Source organism: Mustela putorius, unplaced genomic scaffold, assembly GCF_011764305.1.
Source record: "Mustela putorius furo isolate JIRA1106 unplaced genomic scaffold, ASM1176430v1.1 tig00000083_pilon_pilon_pilon, whole genome shotgun sequence".
NCBI classification, from domain to species: domain Eukaryota; kingdom Metazoa; phylum Chordata; class Mammalia; order Carnivora; family Mustelidae; genus Mustela; species Mustela putorius.
The window spans coordinates 12,368,344-12,386,288 of NW_025421273.1; the positions used below are offsets into that span (position 1 = coordinate 12,368,344).

Here is a 17,945-nt window from a genome sequence, read left to right on the forward strand (position 1 = left end):
GCCCCTACATTTTTAATTTATAAATAGATTTACTTATTTCTTAGAGAACATCATGAGCAGGGGGAGAGGGAGAGGGAGAAGCAGACTTCCCACTGAGTGTAGAACCCAATGGAGGGCTCTATCCCAGGACATTGAGATCATGACCTGAGCCGAAGGCCGATGCTTAACTGATTGAGTCACCCAGGCGCCCCAATAATGAGATTCTTACATTCTCACCCAAAGAGATTACAGGGTGTGGAAGAACAGCAGCTGCACTCCCTCTTCTGTTACACAGACTCCTTGGTCTCCTGTCATCCAGAGGTCCTTCCCCCCACCAGCATGTTACTTGGCTAGCCACACTTTCTGGGCTCTTCTCACCTCAGCCTCCCTGCCCAGGTAGCTGCGCAGGGAGCTTCAAGGCGGGAGCAGCCTTAGGGAGGCCCTCCTCCATCTGTAGGTAGCTTCTTGCTCTTCTACTTTTGCTGGTACTCCCTGCTTTTGCTGGCACCCCACCGTCACCAGCATTTTACGGCCAGCGGCCCTGTCCTTCCTTTCCATGCCTGTGACCGGTTAGTGATACTCACATGCATGTGGGGTCCATGTGTGTGGGGTCCCATAGCATATTTACAGATGGTCTTTTTCGGTCATGTTTTCTTCTCTCCAGGCCTCAGTGTCCTTGCTTACTTTATTTATTCCTACTGGCAGGACCAGACTGGTTTTTTTCTGATGTTTTAGTTCTTGAACTTGTTGCTTAGACTCAGAATATCTAAAGAGGGCACCATGCCTTGCTTCATGGCAAGAGAGGGATTCAGGAGGGCAGAGGGAATAATATGACCCCAGACTGCTCTGATGTTGGCCTTTGGACATGTAGGCTTTGTTCTGCTTTCCAAGCCTTTCTTCTTCAGTGATGCATTTCCAAGAACTGCTGGACTGAATAGTTTGGCATATGTATGGTGGTTGTCAGCTGTGACCCTAGGTCATAACTTAAGGCCAGAGTTGTCATTCTGGCCATCTCCTGTCCTATTTCCCCTATGTTAGGCCTCCCGGTTCAGAGATTCCTTTGCTCAGTTGTCAGGGAGGGGCAGGAACACAGACGTCACCTGGGAGTCAGGTCCTTGACTTTTGTCTTCTATTGTGTGTTGTTACATGCTTCTGATGAGACCAGACTCATGGCCCAAGCCAAGGGGACATGTTGCTTTTCATTAATATAGGACAATGCAGTGGGGATCTGATAGTGTGCCTGGTAGTGTGCTCCTGCTCAGGTGGGGAAGCACATTCAAACAGAAATCACTCAGTACATGGCACTGAACTCTAAGTTCTGAGAGATGTTGGCAAGTCATCATGGCACTCTGGAGACTGAGATGTCTTCTGTTTGGGAGCCAGAGAAGGTTTCTTGGAGGTGGTGGCTAGTAGGTGAGTTAGGAGATTAGAGATCCCCTTAACTGCCGCAGCCCCCTGTCTCGCGGGGGCTCCAGGAGGCCTCTGCAGGCTCACAGAGGAGAGTGGCTCTAGTGTGTGCCCTAGGGGAATGGGAGGCATTGAGGGTCGGTTCAGGGGGGCTTGGCCTTTATTTGGTAAATAGGAGCTCTCAGAGATTTTAAAAAAACATTTATTTATTTATTTATTTATTTGAGAGAGAGAGAGAGAGAGAAAATGAGAAAGAGAGAGAGCATGAGTGGAAAGAGGTCAGTAGGAGAAGCAGACTCCCTGCCTAGCAGGGTGCCAGATGCGGGATTTGATCCCAGGATTCCGGGATCATGACCTGAGCTGAAGGCAGTCACTTAGCCAACTGAGCCACCCAGGTGCCCACTCTCAAAAGATTTTTGACGTGGTCAGTGGAGTGCTTTATTTAGGAAGAGTAACGTGGTGATGGAGTGTGGCCTGCCTTAGAGTAGAGAAAGACCTGTGTACTGAGAATCCATGTGGGAGGCGGAGTAGTCCTGTCCTAGGAGAGTAAGGTGGATGGTGGCTGTGGGAGGGGGTGCAAGGAGGCAGAGGTGGGCTGTCAGGGGCTCCACCTGGCAGCTGAGTGGGTGTGTCTGCTTTGGTAAGGAAGGGATTTGGGGGCAGGGTGGGGGGTATCGGATTGCTATCATGCAGTGACTGGGAACCCTGATTCTTTGCTCTTAATCAGGGTTTGAGGTTTAGTTTTCTCTTGTTATAAAGAAAGTTTGAGATTGGTTTCTAAAACAAATTGAAATAAAACTTGGGTATGGCTTCTGGTTTTATTTGCAGAGTAGCATCTTTAATATATGTTTGTTTCGATGTGCTTGCTTAAGGATTTAGTACTGAAATTGAAGAGTTAGGATTTACACATTTCTGAGACACTGTTATAATTCAGAAGCTCCCAAAGGTGACTCTGCTTTTGGTTTTCAAATTTACTGAATCGGTGGATGAACCCATATGAGTTTTACTACAAGCAGCTCAGGTTGTAGATAGGATATGCTCTCTATCACATGGAACAAGCTTGGTTTGCAGCTCGGTTCTGTCTTTCCTCTCTTCTTGGCAGACAGGCCATCATTGGCAGTACCATTTCAGAGGAGAGAGGGTTCCTGCGGGCGAGACTGGGGGCCAGGAATCTTTCTTCTCCCTTCCTTACATCTTGAGAAACCCTCTTGAACACGGGCTCTGCCACTAGTGGTGGTAGCCCTTGGCCATTCTTGCTGGGTTGAAGTTCGCCTGGTGGCCTTCAGTTTTGGTTGGGCCCAGAGGTGAGCAGGGATGGGGGCACATTCTGAGGAGCACGAGGTTCCTTACTGGTTGCAAGCTCTGAACCACAGGCCTGGGAGCACCCGTGCATCGAGGGAGGACCTTCAGAAAGGATGGTGTCCCTGCCCGCCAGAGCGAGGGGCTCTGGTCTTCCATGTGTGCTCATTGCCCTCCTGGCGCCACAGACTCCAGGCCATTGTTGATGTTGGGTTGTCCAGAAGTGTGCACTTCAGTGAAGAAGGCAAACCTTTCAGATGTTTTCTCCTCTCCTTGAATGTTAAGATTTAATATAAGAGCGTTAGAATGAATTTGGGCCATCTACCGCTGGATTTCAGTATTATGTCGTATTTCATTGTACATCAAGTTAAATTCTTTCCTTTCTGTTTTTTTGTTCAAGTGGGTGACCTGTGTCTGGTTTATTCAGTGGTTGCCTGTATGTATGTGCTTCTTTCTCAACAAGCAGTTTCTTAGCTTAGCTTGCTAAATTTAGTTGCTAAAATTCCACTTTGCCCCCAGGTTGAAATTTTAGTTGCCTTTTCGTTTTCTGCCGGGCTGGCAGAGTGAATCTTCTCAGTCCTGGTGCTCTGTTGCAGGCCCTGATGGACTCCAGTCTGCCGAGGCTGCAGTTAGAGCTGTATAAGGAAATCAAAAAGGTAGGCTTTGATGTTCTCTTACTGAGCCAAAGGTGCTTCTTCCTTGGATTGAGCAGCATGTGTGAAATCTTGTCTTATTTACTAAGTGGGAATGTTAGACGGAAATGCTTCTGGTAAAGTACACTTCACCGCTTTATTTTCCTTCACAAGGTTCCTCTTCACTGTTTATGAGATGGGAGGGGAATTAAGTTTTCCGTCTTTGTAATTGACGCCCCGAGACTGTGACGCTTCTGTAACTGCGGCAGTTACAGTTTACGTGGCTTTGTGTCTAAACATAGAAATAAGCAATCACGTAAATGCTCTTGTTCCTATGAAGTCCTTTCGGAGTAGCGTCCGTGACTCTTAAGCGTGACTCACCACTCTCATCCCTCTCAGAACGGTGCTCCCCGGAGCCTTCGCGCTGCCCTGTGGAGGTTTGCTGAGCTGGCACACCTGGTCCGGCCTCAGAAGTGCAGGTAAGTTGTGCGCTCTGGAATATTCTTACTGTCTGCTGAGGGGGGCGGTCCAACGCCTGTGGCTTCCTTCCCTCTTGGCTTCGGCGTCACTGGCTCAGAGGACTTCCCCAAGTTCTAATATCCTCCGCCTCTGCCCTCCAAGTGGCAACCCATGTTTCTTAGCTTGTCTTCCTTTCGTAGCACTTCTCACTCTCAGAAATACTCAGGGATACTATCAGTGTGCTTGTTTATTTTCTGCCGGCCCCCCTCCCCAAGAGACAGAGGTGTGTGCCCCAGGACAGCAGGGGTCTCCCCTGTCTGTCCTCTGATGTAGCCCAGCCCTGAGAGCCGTTTTGGCACGTGCTGTTTGCTGACAAGATGTTGTCACATGGTCGATGGTTGAGAACCAGTCTCCCCATTGCTTATAGAATGATATGCCTGTGTCTCTCACATGAGTTAAAACTATGACCGTTAAACTGTGAATAAGATCTGACTGGTGGGAACAGTCTGTCCTCAATGGACTAAGAATCAGAAGACCCCAGTTTTCATCTGTGCCTTCCTTCTCCTTAAGTGATAAAACTCACATCCATAAACCCTTGGCTGTGTCACCAAGGAACCGGTGGAGGGGCCGAAACTCTCACTGTTAATAAGGACCAGCGATTTATCCCACCGAGTTTGAGTTTAGTAAGAATCTTAAGTGGCTGCTGTGAGATGCATCACCAGGAAAATTTCTTTTTATAGAACTTTTTTCTTTTATTTTCCTTCTTTTGAAAATTTCATTCTACTTCCGAAGCAGCACATCCCAAGTTCTCCACATAGCAGCCAGAGTAACCTTAAAAAAATGTGATTGGCTCATGTCATTCCCTTACTTAAACTTTTTACTCATTTCCCAGAGGTGTTCAGATAAATTCCAGACTCCTTACCCAGGCAGGTCTTGCCTCCAGTGGCCACCATAATCTCAGACACTCTCAGTTGACTCTTTGGCCTGATTTTGCTTCTTCAAAAAGTCAGGCAAGTTTCTCTTGTTCGTCATGCCTGGTTTATTTTTTTTCTGGCAAATGGTCATCTCCTTAAGCCAGCCTACTTTTCCTGCTATAGTCCCAGGTGGAGACCTGCTTGTCTCTGCCACGCAAAGGCTCCTGTCACGTTAGTCCCGTGTTTGTTGAGGGGACTCATGTGGTTTCAGCCTTCTGCCCGGTGACTCATTCTCCCGCATTGTGCACTGTCTGTGCCTCCTCTCTGGAGGGCCAGGTCTTACCTCTAAGACCTTATTTAGTCTGAACACTTAGAAGTATTTCCTTGCTCCCTGTTCAAGAAAACTTTTTCATTTCTTTTTTTTTAAATTGATTTTTTTTTTTAAAGATTTTATTTATTTATTTGACAGACAGATCACAAGTAGGCAGAGAGGCAGGCAGAGAGAGAGAGAAGAGGAAGCATGCTCCCTGCTGAGCAGAGAGCCCGATGCGGGGCTCGATCCCAGGACCCTGAGACCATGACCTGAGCCAAAAGCAGAGGCTTTAAAACCACTGAGCCACCCAGGCGCCCCTAAATTGGTATTTTCTTATCTATTATTTTCTAATTTAAAATATGAGTATTTTACTGTTATAATTTACTACAGACAATTTTTAAAACAAGCTTTTGAGAGTCCTCTGTGATCACAGGAGAAGTGAAGGATGAGTGTCTCCCATCAGTTGAACTTAGTCTGCGTTTAGCCCTCCTGTTCTTTTTGCCAAGGTTTGTCTACTTTCTGTTAAGGACTGTTTTGCATATAAAAACTGGCTGTCCTCTACAGGTACTAAATAATTGCTTATATTTCTCACCAAAGTAGACCTGGAAGAATAACTCCTGTTCCTTTCACATATGCAGGCCTTACTTGGTAAACCTTTTGCCTTGCCTGACTCGAATAAGCAAGAGACCTGAGGAATCTGTTCAGGAGACCTTGGCTGCAGCTGTACCCAAAATTATGGCTTCTTTTGGCAATTTTGCAAATGACAATGAAATTAAGGTATGATTATTGCCTCAAGTCACAAACATAAATGAGTCTGGTATGCAGTTCGGGCTTTCGGACAGGCAGTCATTTGAGAGTGCTTCTTGAGTTATGCTATGCTTCATGATTTAGATGAAAATCTTTCAATTATTTTGAAGCACACGAAAAGCTCTCTACTTCCGCTTTCTTATCATTTGGTGAGGAGTCGAATAGGGAGAGTGTATATAGATGCAAATTCAAGAGGCAATTTTCCAGAACAGATTGATTTTTGGGTATATTAGACTGACTCTTTAATCTAGCTTGGGAGAGGTGCAGGCAGGAGAAGCCCACTGATGATGGCTTTGTAGCCGGTGGGGACCACTTGCCTTTTTGTTTTTAATGTCCAGAAAATTGTGACCCTGCCACTTAGTTTGGAGATTATAGATTCTTGACTTCCTCCTTTTTTGTGGGTCAGTCCTTTGTTAGTGTTTACCTGCACATTTCTAGATAGCATGTTGTATAGCATGTATATTATAAGTCTGTACTGCTATTTAAAAAAAAATTTTTTTTTATACTATGAAAGATAAATTTAGCCCTAACCTGGTTCTTATCTTCTTAATGTAGTTCTATCCATATTCAGTGTGACATTATCATGCCCAAGTAATAGTCACAACAAGTTATGTTCTGTTCTTAGATTCTATTTCTTGAACTATTTAGTTTTTTGGGAGTAAACAATTGCCTCTTTTTTATTTTGCTTGTTATTCTTTGGTCATTTATGTCTTCTCATACCTTCCAACAGCTTTGTAAAATGTGTCTCAGTGCAGTTCTCCACATGACAGATAATGTATTGGGTCCTTTTTCTCTACTGGAGTCTTCTGTCTTAGAATTCTCCAGCTGTTTGCCCCAGTCTGATTCAGATGCTCTCTAGGTCTGAGGACTTTTCTTTGCTGTCCTCCTAAGAATTGTTTTTGGTGCTCTCCTATTTGATGCCTAATTTCTAGATGCCATGTCTTTACCTTTCTAGGCATACTCCCTTGTTGTGATGGAATTTGTGTTACGTTTTATTTCTATTTTCCTTTTCTTTTTTTCTGTATTTTCTAGATGTCTGTCTTAAACCCTTCTGTTGAGTTTTTGTTCCTGCTGTTATACTTTTAATTTCTAAGAGGTGCTTCTTGTGTTTAGAATGTTTGTTTTCTGGCATCCTCCTCTTGCTTCGTGAATACACTCCTTATTTTCTAAGGATACCGATCACAGTTTTCTTAAGAACTTTCTTTGACTTCTGAATTGTCTGCTTCTTCTGTCTTCCTCTGTTCTCTCTGTTCTGGTCTTTCACTTTTATGTTGGAAGTTGTCCCGTTAGATTTGAGTGAGACTTTAAAAAGCTTATTGGAAGCATGTGTGTGGCAAGGTCTGTCCCATGGTGGGCTTCCTGAGGTAATAGATGGTGAGCCTGCTTTTCCACTGCGTCTCTCTAAGTGTCAGCCTCAGTAAGCCTTTTCCTTTTGAGGTGGTCAGTATCTCTAGAGGAAGGTTGCTCATTCTCCTGCTTGGAGGGGTAAACCTGGCTTTGTTTGTCCTGGAATTCTGGGATAGGCAGGGCCAGCGGTCTCCCTGGTCAGAATGCACATTTTTTCTTCATTTCTCTGTTTTCTGTCTGTGTCCCATGTCTGACCTTGGCTATGCTGACATCTCTGGAGATTATCCCCCATTCTTTTTGGGAGGTGGGACATGAAGACCACTTTCTGGGCCACCCTGGGGGAGAGGAGACCCAGGGCTGCGTGGCCGGCAGTGTGCACCAGGGCAGACAGGCTGCTTGCCCATGTCTCTGGGGCCTCCCGAGCTTGAGCGGTTCTTGCAGTTCTGTGGCTTGAGTGAGCTGGCCTTTTGTTAGCGGCCTTCAGACTCCCCGCCCCAGCTCACCGGAAAGTATACTTGTGAACGTCTTCCCCATGGGCCACAAGGTGGGCACTCAGCACTTGCCTCCTTTCCAGCTTGCAGAATTTGTGGATGCCTCCTGTCTGCTCTTGTCCCTGTCCTCTTTTTGTCCTTGTAAGTCGATGTTTCTAAGAGCTGTGCATGATTTTCAGGGAGCGTCTGGGCGGCAGAGTTTCGTTCACATGCCCAGCGCAACCCTTTTGTTCCAAAGTCTCCTCCCCTCTGGTGTGTTTTCATTCTCAGGGGGGCCTGTCAGGGACTGAGATGCCTCCTGAGGCTTGTTTCACTCATGTGTGGCACACACGCAGGCAGCACGGGAATTGCCGCTGTGGCCCTTGGCAAACCATCCCAAAGTGGAGTAGCATGTTTCCAGCCCCAGGAGCCCTTCATGCCGGCCCCCGTTGCTGCACTCCCCTCCTCCCTGGGAGGGGCTGCTGACTGGGCTTCTGAAGCCATGGGGGCTGTTTTTAAATTCAACATATGCAGAGCCGTGCAGTGTGCATTCTTTTTGTCTGGTTTTATTTGTTTGTTGCCACACATTAAGTTGGCGAGTGTCTTCCCTGCCACCAGTGGGTAATTCATGCAGTGTTCATACCTGTGGGGTGCCCTGCTGTGTGAACATGCCACGGTTTACCACGTACTGTAGCTGAGTGACTGGCTGCTGCCGTGCCTGTCCTTGTGCATGTCATCTGGCGCATGTATACAGCCTGCGGTGGCGGATCCTGGATCGGGGTGCTGCTGGGTTGTAGGAACGTGTGTCACCTGCTGTAGACGCTGCCAGAAAGCTGTCATGTGCCTGCCCCCCTTGCGCCAATGTCCTTGGTGTGTGGAAACCCCGCGGCTCTGCCTCCTCCCGGACCTAGCTGCTGCAGGGCCCTTCACATAAGCCATTCTGATGGCTGTGCCCTAGTGTTGTGTTTCGATTTTAAATTCCGTTTCCACCCCCTGCAGTACTCTTGACTCTAAAGCTGAGTGATTTTGCATCTTTCCCCTTGGGAAGTACTCTTAGAAATCTGTTCTATGTATTTATTGGAAAGTAGAGCTGTCCGCCCTACAGTCTAGTGTGCTTTCTTCCCATTCCAAGAAGCGCCCATGGGTAGTCCGGGGGCCTGCCAGCTGCCTTCTCTAGGATGTTCTCAGCATGATGGGATTTGGACCTGTGATGCTCCTTCAAACTCTGAGATTCGATTTTATTATTCCAAACTGTTGAACTTTACTGTGGGCTCATTCTTAAGAATAATGCTCAGCTTTCACTGTGCTTGTAAGTGTGGACTGACGTGGAATGATTTATATTAGTTCATTGATGTATGTGTGTATGTTTTCACTCAGATGAGTTACTTGAAGCTACTAGTATCTTTTCTCAGAGTTAAGGGTTTGTCTGAGATAAGTTGACTGGGTTCTCCTGGTGGTATTTGCAGGAGGCACTGGAGGCCACAAAGCACGGGGGCCATCCAGGGGCTGAGGGTCTGGTCCTCTGCCTCTCTGGTTCCAGAGATCTAGTCTGTAACTTGACCAGGAATGGACAAGCCTCTGAGAACCAGCTAACGCTAACCCCACCGTTAAGAATGAGCTTCTTTATAAGTCAGGTGCCAATCTGTTAATGTGCTGCTTGTTTGCCTGGGGTCACACCTCATTCGTGGGACCCTAATGGCGTCCCCAGCCCAGATAGCTTTGCTCAATGCTTGCCCATAGTAATGGGGACCAAATCATTGCTCAGAGTGGGGTTGAGAGTGAAGGAAGTGGGTGTTCTTATGGCAGCTAGTTCCCAAACTTAGGAAGCTTAATGGTCACGCCTTTTCTTTTCTTCCTCTTTTATTTTTCTTTAAGATTTATTTATGAGAGAGAGAGTGTGCGCACGCACACATGATGCTTAGGGGAGTTGGCCAGAGCAGAAGGAGAGAGAGAAGCAGATTCCCCTCTGAGCAGGGAGCCCAGCGTAGGGGCTCGTTCCTCTGACCAGAAGATCATGACCTGAGTTGAAGCCAAGAGTGGGCGCTCAACCCACTGAACCACCCAGGCGCCCCACACCTTTCCATTCTTTGGAAATTTTTTTTTTTTTTAAAGATTTTATTTATTTGACACAGAGAGAGAGAGATCACAAGTAGGCAGAGAGGCAGGCAGAGAGAGAGGGGAGGAAGCAGGCTCCCTGTGGAGCAGAGAGCTCGACGTGGGGCTCGATCCCAGGACCCTGGGATCTGACCTGAGCAGAAGGCAGAGGCTTTAACCCACTGAGCCACCCAGGCTCCCCCCATTCTTTGGAAATTTTTAACACTTAGATGGCCATCGTTGGAATTGTAGCGTGGTCTCCTTTGGATTATCCTAGAGGTTCTGTGACAAGGTCTTTTTCTCTCCTTAGGAACATACTCGTGGGTGCTGTGCTGCTGTGGTTTAGCTCACCCACACGCTTTCCAGACCACAGAACATCTCTTAGTGGCATTAACTGCATGGCCGCAGGCTGTCTCTCAGGCTGGGACGTGGCTGTAGCTGACTATTACACTCTTCTCCTTGACTTCATTATTTGGGTGGTTTTGTTTTTTTTTTGTTTTTACTGTCTTGTGTGGTGTTGTTGACTGACCCTGTACCCAAATGCCTTTCCACCCTTTTCTAGAACCTTAGGCTTTCACTCTTGGGTAGAGGACATAGATACTGAGCAAGTTTGTACTTATAGTAAGGAAGTAAATAGACCACTTCTGCAAACTGCTCTGGTATATCCCGAATTTGGGTTGCTTTTATTTAGCTGTAGCAAAGTCCAGTGGTTCATAACCTTCACTCTGTAAGAATTTGGACTAATTTTGTGAAATAATGTGATAACCTTCATAGGAGTTTTGTCTTTTTTATCTACTTGGGTTTTTGCTGCCCTAGGTTCTACTAAAGGCTTTCATAGCAAATCTGAAGTCAAGCTCCCCGACCATTCGGCGAACGGCGGCTGGCTCAGCAGTGAGCATCTGCCAGCACTCGAGGAGGACCCAGTACTTTTACAGCTGGCTATTGAATGTGCTCTTGGGTAAGAGCTAGTTGTAGGAGTGATTTTCCCCATGGTGTGCTGGAGTTGCTAGCATATACCTGAGACACATTTTTTAAATTCTTTAAAATCGGGCATTCCCTTAGCTACCAGCCCGGGCCCTTTGGCTCTGGCCAACTAGTGAGTGGGAATGATGTTGAGGCAGCCACGTTCCCATGGTGGGTGTTGTGACGACGAGGACAAGGTGCCTTCTCTCTGCAGAAGCGCAGGCAGCCCCATGCCCAAGGACAGCTGGCAGGGCAGTGGGTGTGAGGCCGTGGGCACCCCACCCGCCTTCCTCAGTGGCACACTCCGTGGCTGTTTTTGTGGGCTCTGAGTGTGAGTCCTTGCGGCTAGACGCGGAGCCTGGGGTCCTGGCAGATTCTGTGCTGACGGCTTCTCCCATATTTGGAGTCATTCATGGTGATCAGCACTAGCAAGGGTGGGGTGGGTATTTGATAGGAAAGAACTGTCTGACTTACAAATGCAGCCAAACTCATGCTGACAGGCCTTGCTCAGCTCAGGTTATCATGGTTACCCTTTATAGCCTTTCCTGGATTTTGGCCCAAGGATGAGGTTCCTGTTCCCTTTCCCACAGCAGTGTCTGTGCTGTCTTTATCCCTCACTACCAACATCGTAACACGGTTCTGCTGTGGGTCTCTTGTTTTAAACAGATTAAGCCCTGAACCCCCAGCAGATAGTGATGTTGAGAGATCTCATTGGTCCCTTACAGGCTTGCTGGTCCCCGTTGAGAGTGAACACTCCACCCTCCTGATTCTTGGGGTGCTGCTCACACTCAGGTACCTGGTGCCCTTGCTGCAGCCTCAGGTCAAAGACACGAGCCTGAAAGGCAGCTTTGGGGTGACGCGGAAGGAACTGGAAGTCTCACCCTCAACAGAGCAGCTCATCCAGGTAGGAGCCGTGTGTTTACTCTGGTGCCTGTATGTAAATGAGGGATACTGGAAGAATTGAAACATTTGGAAAAGAAATGGCAGCACTGAGGGTTAAGAGCTTGGTCTTTGCAGCTGGGCCACCTGGTTCAGATCCTGGGTCACGACCCCTAGCTGTGTGACCTCTGGATGGCAGTGACTTCAGAGTACAGTGAGGGTAATCTCTTGTGAGGTTACAGAGAATATTACATGCGCCCCTTAGGCTCCTGCCTGCCACAGAGAATGCTCTTACCCTGTTTGCAAAGCCAGGACTCATGAGATCAGTTCTGGGTATTTATTGAGCACCTGCTGTGTGCTGGGCACACATTGGTGAGCATTTTGGCTGTGGTCTCTGGCCCTGGAACCTGTGATCTGCTGTGCTAGTGTATACACCAGGGAGTTAGGGAAGCGGTCCGTTGGAGTGTAGGGTCAGTATGTTAAAGTTTCTCTTCCCAATACAGAGAAACCCCGTGTGCATTCTCATCCAAGGGGGTCTGCATCTGACTGCAGCGATGGACTTCATTTCTTTGCAGCTTGCTCATCCAGGTTATTTTCTTAACCTTGAAATAAGACAGCTACATTTTAAGCCTTTGTATTTTGTGAACTTGGCTTTAGATGTTAGGATTTTTAGCATATTTAAAGTACTGGGTGCTACTGAAGGCCTTACTTTTTCTATGCATTCATGGTCTCATGGCATATACAGGAAGGAGTTGAGACCCACAATCGGGTCCTGAGTGGGATGCCTTGGCTTTGTTTTCCATATTGACGACATTGTAGTTCATAGGTATTTTGGTCAAGTAGACTTAGGAGTTGTATCCTTTGCCTAAATTTTGTAGGGTATAAGATTATAAGTGGCTTAAAATAATTCTTGCCTAGAAATCATGAATTGAAGATGATTCAGTGATTTAAACATTCAGTCAGGCAGTATTTACAAAGTGCTTAGACTCCTTCCTGGTGCATGGTGAGGCCCTGGAAGTGCAGGTGGATGAGGGGTAACCGAGCGGGCGTGGGCTCTAAGAATCTGTGGGGTTGACCGACCTGCTCCAGCAGCTGCCCTTCAGCTGTCCCACAGAATACAAGCAATGACATTCTCTTGAGATATGGTACTTAGTGATACTGTCCTCACAACAAACATTACTGGTTGTTTTAGTGAGTAAAACAGGTATTCGAGTGGTAATAATGCATTTAAAAAAGAGATTATTTTATCCTCATCTTGTTTGTTTTACTTTTTATTATGGAGATTTCCGGACACAACAGTAGACAGAAAAGCATTGTAAACAGCCTTCAGTAATTATCACCTGTGTTAATAATTGTCAATTCAGGGCCAGTTATGGTTCACTTATAATCCCACATCCTTCTCTGTTTTTATATTTTTTTGAAGTAAATCCCAGTCGTCATATTAATTCATCTCTAAGTATTCTGGTATGTATCCCTATAGGTGAGAACTCATCTTTGTTTTTAAAACTTTTTTTAAAAATTATTTATTTATTTATCTGACAGAGAGAAAGATCACAAGTAGGCAGAGAGGCAGCAGAGAGAGAGGAGGAAGCAGGCTCCCTGCTGAGCAGAGAGCACGATGGCGATGTCGGGGCTTGATCCCAGGACCCTGAGATCATGACCTGACCCAAAGGCGGAGGTTTTAACCCACTGAACCACCGAGGCGCCCCCCTCCTCCTTTTTCTAAAAAAAAATTTTATTTATTTATTCATAAGAGACAAAGGGGCAAAGGCAGATAGAGAAGCAGGCCAGGACCCTAGGGATCATGACCTGAGCCAAAGGTAGATGCTTCACCAACTGTGAGCCACTCAGGTGTCCCCCATTGTCACATCTAAAAAAAAAAAGGAACATTTTCCTGAACATCAAATACCCACTTACCTTCTGTCAGGTGTTTATGCTCCTCTTTTGGAATCAGTATGCAAATAAGATGAGAGTTCATTTGTTGGAGAAGCAGGTTATCCTGTGGAATTCCTGGCAGTTGGATGTATTGCTTGCCACCCCATTTTGTAAGCTAATTTTTTTTTTAAGATTTTTTTATTTGACAGAGAGAGACAGCAAGAGAGGGAACACAAGCAGGGTAAGCGGGAGAGGGAGAAGCAGGCTTCCCACAGAGGAAGGAGCCCGATGCTGGGCTTGATCCCAGGACCCTGGGATCATGACCTGAGCAGAAGGCAGACGCCTAATGACTGAGCCACTCAGGCACTCCAATTAACATGTTTCTTTGTCTGTATTTCCTATAAATTGGTAACACGCTAGAGTCTTGTTGGAGTTAGTGTACATTTTATTATATTTTTTTTTATTTTTAAAGATTTATTTATTTATTTGGCAGAGAGAGAGACAGCAAGAGAGGGAACACAAGCAGGGGGAGTGAGAGAGGGAAAAGCAGGCTTTTCGCCGAGTAGAGAGCCCAATGCAGGGCTCGATTCCAGGACCCTGGGATCATGACCTGAGCCGAAGGGAGAAGCTTAATGACTGAGCCACCCAGGCGCACCTAGTTTACATTTTATAATGTACATGATATCTGAGTTCTGAAGTAGTTATGTAATATTTTTAAAAAAGATTTTATTTCAGCTAGAGAGCAAGTGATAGAGCATGGGGGTTGTGAGGGGCAGAGAGAGAGGGAGAAACAGACTTCCTGCTGAGCAGGGAGCCTGACGAGGGGTTTGATCCCAGGACCCCAGGATCGTGACCCTAGCTGAAGGCACGTGCCTAACCGAGGCACCCAGGAGCCGCATAATATTTTAAAATAAATACATGAGTATTGGGATTACATACTCAGAATTTTCTTGTGATGTTTTTCAAAAAAGCCTGAGAAGCAAGCAAACAATCACTAAGTGGTGTGGTAAGGTGGTGGGTTGGTGGGCTGTAGGGGCCCAGAGTGGGGAGCCCCTGTCTGGCCAAGGTCAGGGAGGCATACGGAAGAAGCATGGTGATGAGCCAGTGCTGATGGGTGAGCGGGATCGGACCAGATACAGGGAGTTGGGAGAGGTTTTGTAGACAGACTACAGCCTTTTCACAGTCTGAGGAGTGAGCACGCATGCGCAGATGGGCACTGGTGCGGGTCCTGGGAAGGGCCCAGGGCTTCTCATGGATGAGCAGGGGTGCTGGTGAACGTCAGAGTAGGATGCAGCAGCCCTTTCTGCCGTGGGCCAACTAATGAGCTGCAGCAGTAGAGGCAGAAGACAACACGCGGAGGTGGTGGTGCTCCCAGAGAGCTTGGCACACATGGGGGTTAGGACAGGTTTGGCTCGGGGACAGTGACTGTGGACCTGAGGCTCTTGTGATAGCGGCTCTCCTTGGAAGGACACGGCAGCGACGATGAAAAGGCGCTGCCTCCGAGACTTTGACTTATTTTTTTATACCCTTCTAGACTGTTTTTTTTTAAACATGTGTGTTACTTTTATAATAGTAAAGGTAGGGCTGCCCAACTTACCAAATAAACCTACAGAGTACCAGTTCAGTTTGAGTTGCAGAGAAATCAGGAATAATTTGGTGGTGCAGGTATCCCTGAAATGGCACAGGACATAGTTAGGATGCAAAATTATTTATCTGAAATTCATATCTAACTGGGTGTTAGTATTTTATTGGACAATGCTAATGAAATGGAAAAAGAGGGGCACCTGGGTGGCTCAGTCTCATTCTGAAGAGTGTGATCTCAGAGTCATAAGTTCAAGCCCCACACTGGGAGTAGAGATTACTAAAAAAAAAACTAAGATAAGGGGCGCCTCAGTGGCTCAGTCAGTTAAGCATCTGCCTTCAGCTCAGGTTATGAACCTGGAGTCCTGGGATCAAGCGTTGTGTCAGGCTTCCTGCTCAGTGGGGAGTCTGCTTCTCCCTCTCCCTCTGTCCCTCCTGCCCATGCTCTCTTTCTCAAATAAGTAAATAAAATCTTAAAATAAAATAAAAATTAAAAATATACAAAGAAAAAGTACATTCAGCGTGTTCTCACATAAGGTAAGACGATATTAAAAAGCACTGGTAAACTTTGACGTGATGCCTCTAATACGTTGGGAAACGTTTGCCGTGGTCCTCAGCACAGGATTCCCTGCAGGCTGTGTAGACCAGCTGTCCTTGCCTTGGACGTGAGCTCTGCTCCATTTCTGCGTCGGCAGTTAGGCAGACAGTCTCGCTAGCATGCCACTGCCCTCATGGGCTGCTCTCCTGATTTGTAAGGGCTTTCTCTTACAGTGGTTGTCATAGGAATTAGAAACCGTCACGGAAGCCGTGATCATAGCGGTAGAACATGAAGACATTTCTAGGGGCAGAAACGGAGGCACATATTTTGCCAGCATCAGACTCAAAACACAAAGCTGTGAACCCTCGGACACATTTTAAAAACCACGATGATCCCTCTTGTACCTCTGTTTCCAGGTCTATGAACTGACCTTGCACTACACTCAGCACCAAGACCACAACGCAGTGACAGGCGCGCTGGAGCTCCTGCAGCAGCTGTTGCGGACGCCCCCGCCTGAGCTCTTGCGGGCCCTGAGCGCTCCAGGCGGTGGGCCACTCTCCACTGTGCGCCACCAGCCTGGCTGCCGGAGCCGCAGCGGCAGCATAGTGGAGATCCTGGGTATGTTCAGCCCTGAGGCCCTGTGCGGGGCTGCTTCCTTGGGGAGTTTGGGGTTGGCGCTATGCCGGGTGGGGCCAGCCCTGCTCCTTGGAAACCCAGTCTGGAAACTGGAGGATGACAGCATGGCCAGGTCAGAAGACAGCGCGAGGCCTGCCTCTGAAGCTGGCTTCTCCGCCCTGGCCTGGCTGCCTCTCCATGGCACCTCGGCCATCGTGGAACTGAAGCTTCAGGGAAAGTATTTATAGGACTCTTGTGCTGCTGGGCCAGAGGTGGGGACCTTCATGTCCCCGTGGGGATTTTCAAGTTCCCTTCTGCCCTCAAGGCCCATTTTTTGCTGTCCTCACTGACTCTAGGGCACTCCCTCCTGTACACCGCCACTGCTTGTCTTTATGCTTTTGGGGGTCGGGCCCTCATCCCTCCATGGGTGCTGCGCTTTGGCCTGACCACTTGTTTTCCTCCTGCCCCTTGAGAGCTGGAGGAGTTGGGATCCCAGAAGTAGGGCCTTGAGAACTAGCTTTGGCACAGAGGAGGCTTCTGGGGCCTCAGTGGATTCCGGGCCTCCCCCAGGCTGGTTGAGCACTGCACACATGCCATGTGGTCTTTCCTCAGTGGCACCGACAACCTGGAGTGTTTGACTGGAGGCCTCGTTGCCGTCTCCTCTGAATGTAAATGTTTGCCTGAGCCAGGAGCACACAGTGAGGGTGTGCCTGTCCATGTCCTGGGACCTCCAGAGGCCTCTGCTCTGTGGAATGTGTGCCCTACAAATGCGAATGACTAATGATCGTTGCTAATGAAAATTTATATCTGATTGATAGTTGACCAAGCAATCTGAGAGTTCTGATGTTTTTAATTTGACTTATTAAATGCACGTTCTTTGCGCTGCTTTGACATTTTAGGTCGCATTTTTGGAATTGTGTATTGGGGTGCTGGTGGGATTTTCATGTGTCAGGATTCATGTGTTGAGGTTTTGCCTGTGGATATACGTTCACACACCAGTTTTAAAGCTGAATCACGGTTTTTGAAGATTTTCAAATGCCATCTGTATTTTAGCAGCTTGTTATCTTTCATCTGTCATTTTCTGTGATTTACAGCTGGAGGGGGTTCTTCATGCAGCCCTGTCCTTTCAAGGAAACAAAAAGGTGATTATTTCAGAAATCAGAGTCTTGTGTTGGGTCCCATTGCTTTTTCTGTATTTCTGTAACGCCGTCGACTGTGTCCGTACCTCTTCTCCACGGAGTGATGTATGTATAAATGTAACTGGGCCGGAATAGTTCTGTAGGGTGGCTTTTGAAAATTGCTTGTGTATCAAAATGGCTTTGTCATAAATTTCTAATGCTTTTGGTCAGGGGTCAGCAAACTTTTTGTGTAAAGGGCCTGTTTTAGCCTTGTGGGCCTTCCTGCCTCTGCTGTTTGGCTCTGTCTTGTGGCAGAAGGCAGCCACGGGCGATACTTAGCTCATGGCTGTGGCTTCCGTGCTGTGAAACTGGAGTTACAGAAATAGGCCTGCTCTAGTTCTCCTGCTTCTGTCCTAGAGACTGTGTTATGTTTTATAAAGGTAACTTGCCTTTCCTGTGAATTCTGTGTAGCATTAGTCAGGAATGATGTTTGGTTAATTATTTGGGTAATTTGGGCTGATGGCAGTTTTTCAGCTGTATTTAACTTTGTACATCCCAGAACATTCTGATAACAGGTTTTTTTTTTTTTTTTAAGTGTTTCTGATCTCTAATCGGAGAGATTTGGTACACATGAACACTTGACCCCACCAGTTAT

At 47.2% G+C, this 17,945-nt stretch overlaps 1 protein-coding gene across 4 annotated transcripts in view; it reads left to right on the forward strand.

Annotated features, from left to right (window-relative positions):
- The window catches only part of HTT (huntingtin), a 136,323-nt gene that overhangs the window by 25,350 nt on the left and 93,028 nt on the right, over positions 1–17,945 (forward strand). For 3 of the 4 annotated variants that reach the window (XR_006605262.1, XM_045075081.1, XM_045075083.1), the window contains exons 4-10: positions 3,282–3,341; positions 3,717–3,796; positions 5,642–5,780; positions 10,538–10,679; positions 11,410–11,588; positions 15,974–16,175; positions 17,267–17,314. Coding sequence is in view for 3 of the 4 variants with exons in the window: in XM_045075081.1 (XP_044931016.1) it covers positions 3,282–3,341; positions 3,717–3,796; positions 5,642–5,780; positions 10,538–10,679; positions 11,410–11,588; positions 15,974–16,175; positions 17,267–17,314 (850 nt within the window). In the remaining variant the exon portion in view is untranslated. The remainder of the gene's footprint in view (positions 1–3,281; positions 3,342–3,716; positions 3,797–5,641; positions 5,781–10,537; positions 10,680–11,409; positions 11,589–15,973; positions 16,176–17,266; positions 17,315–17,945) is intronic. The other variant, XM_045075085.1, reaches the window with a different exon arrangement.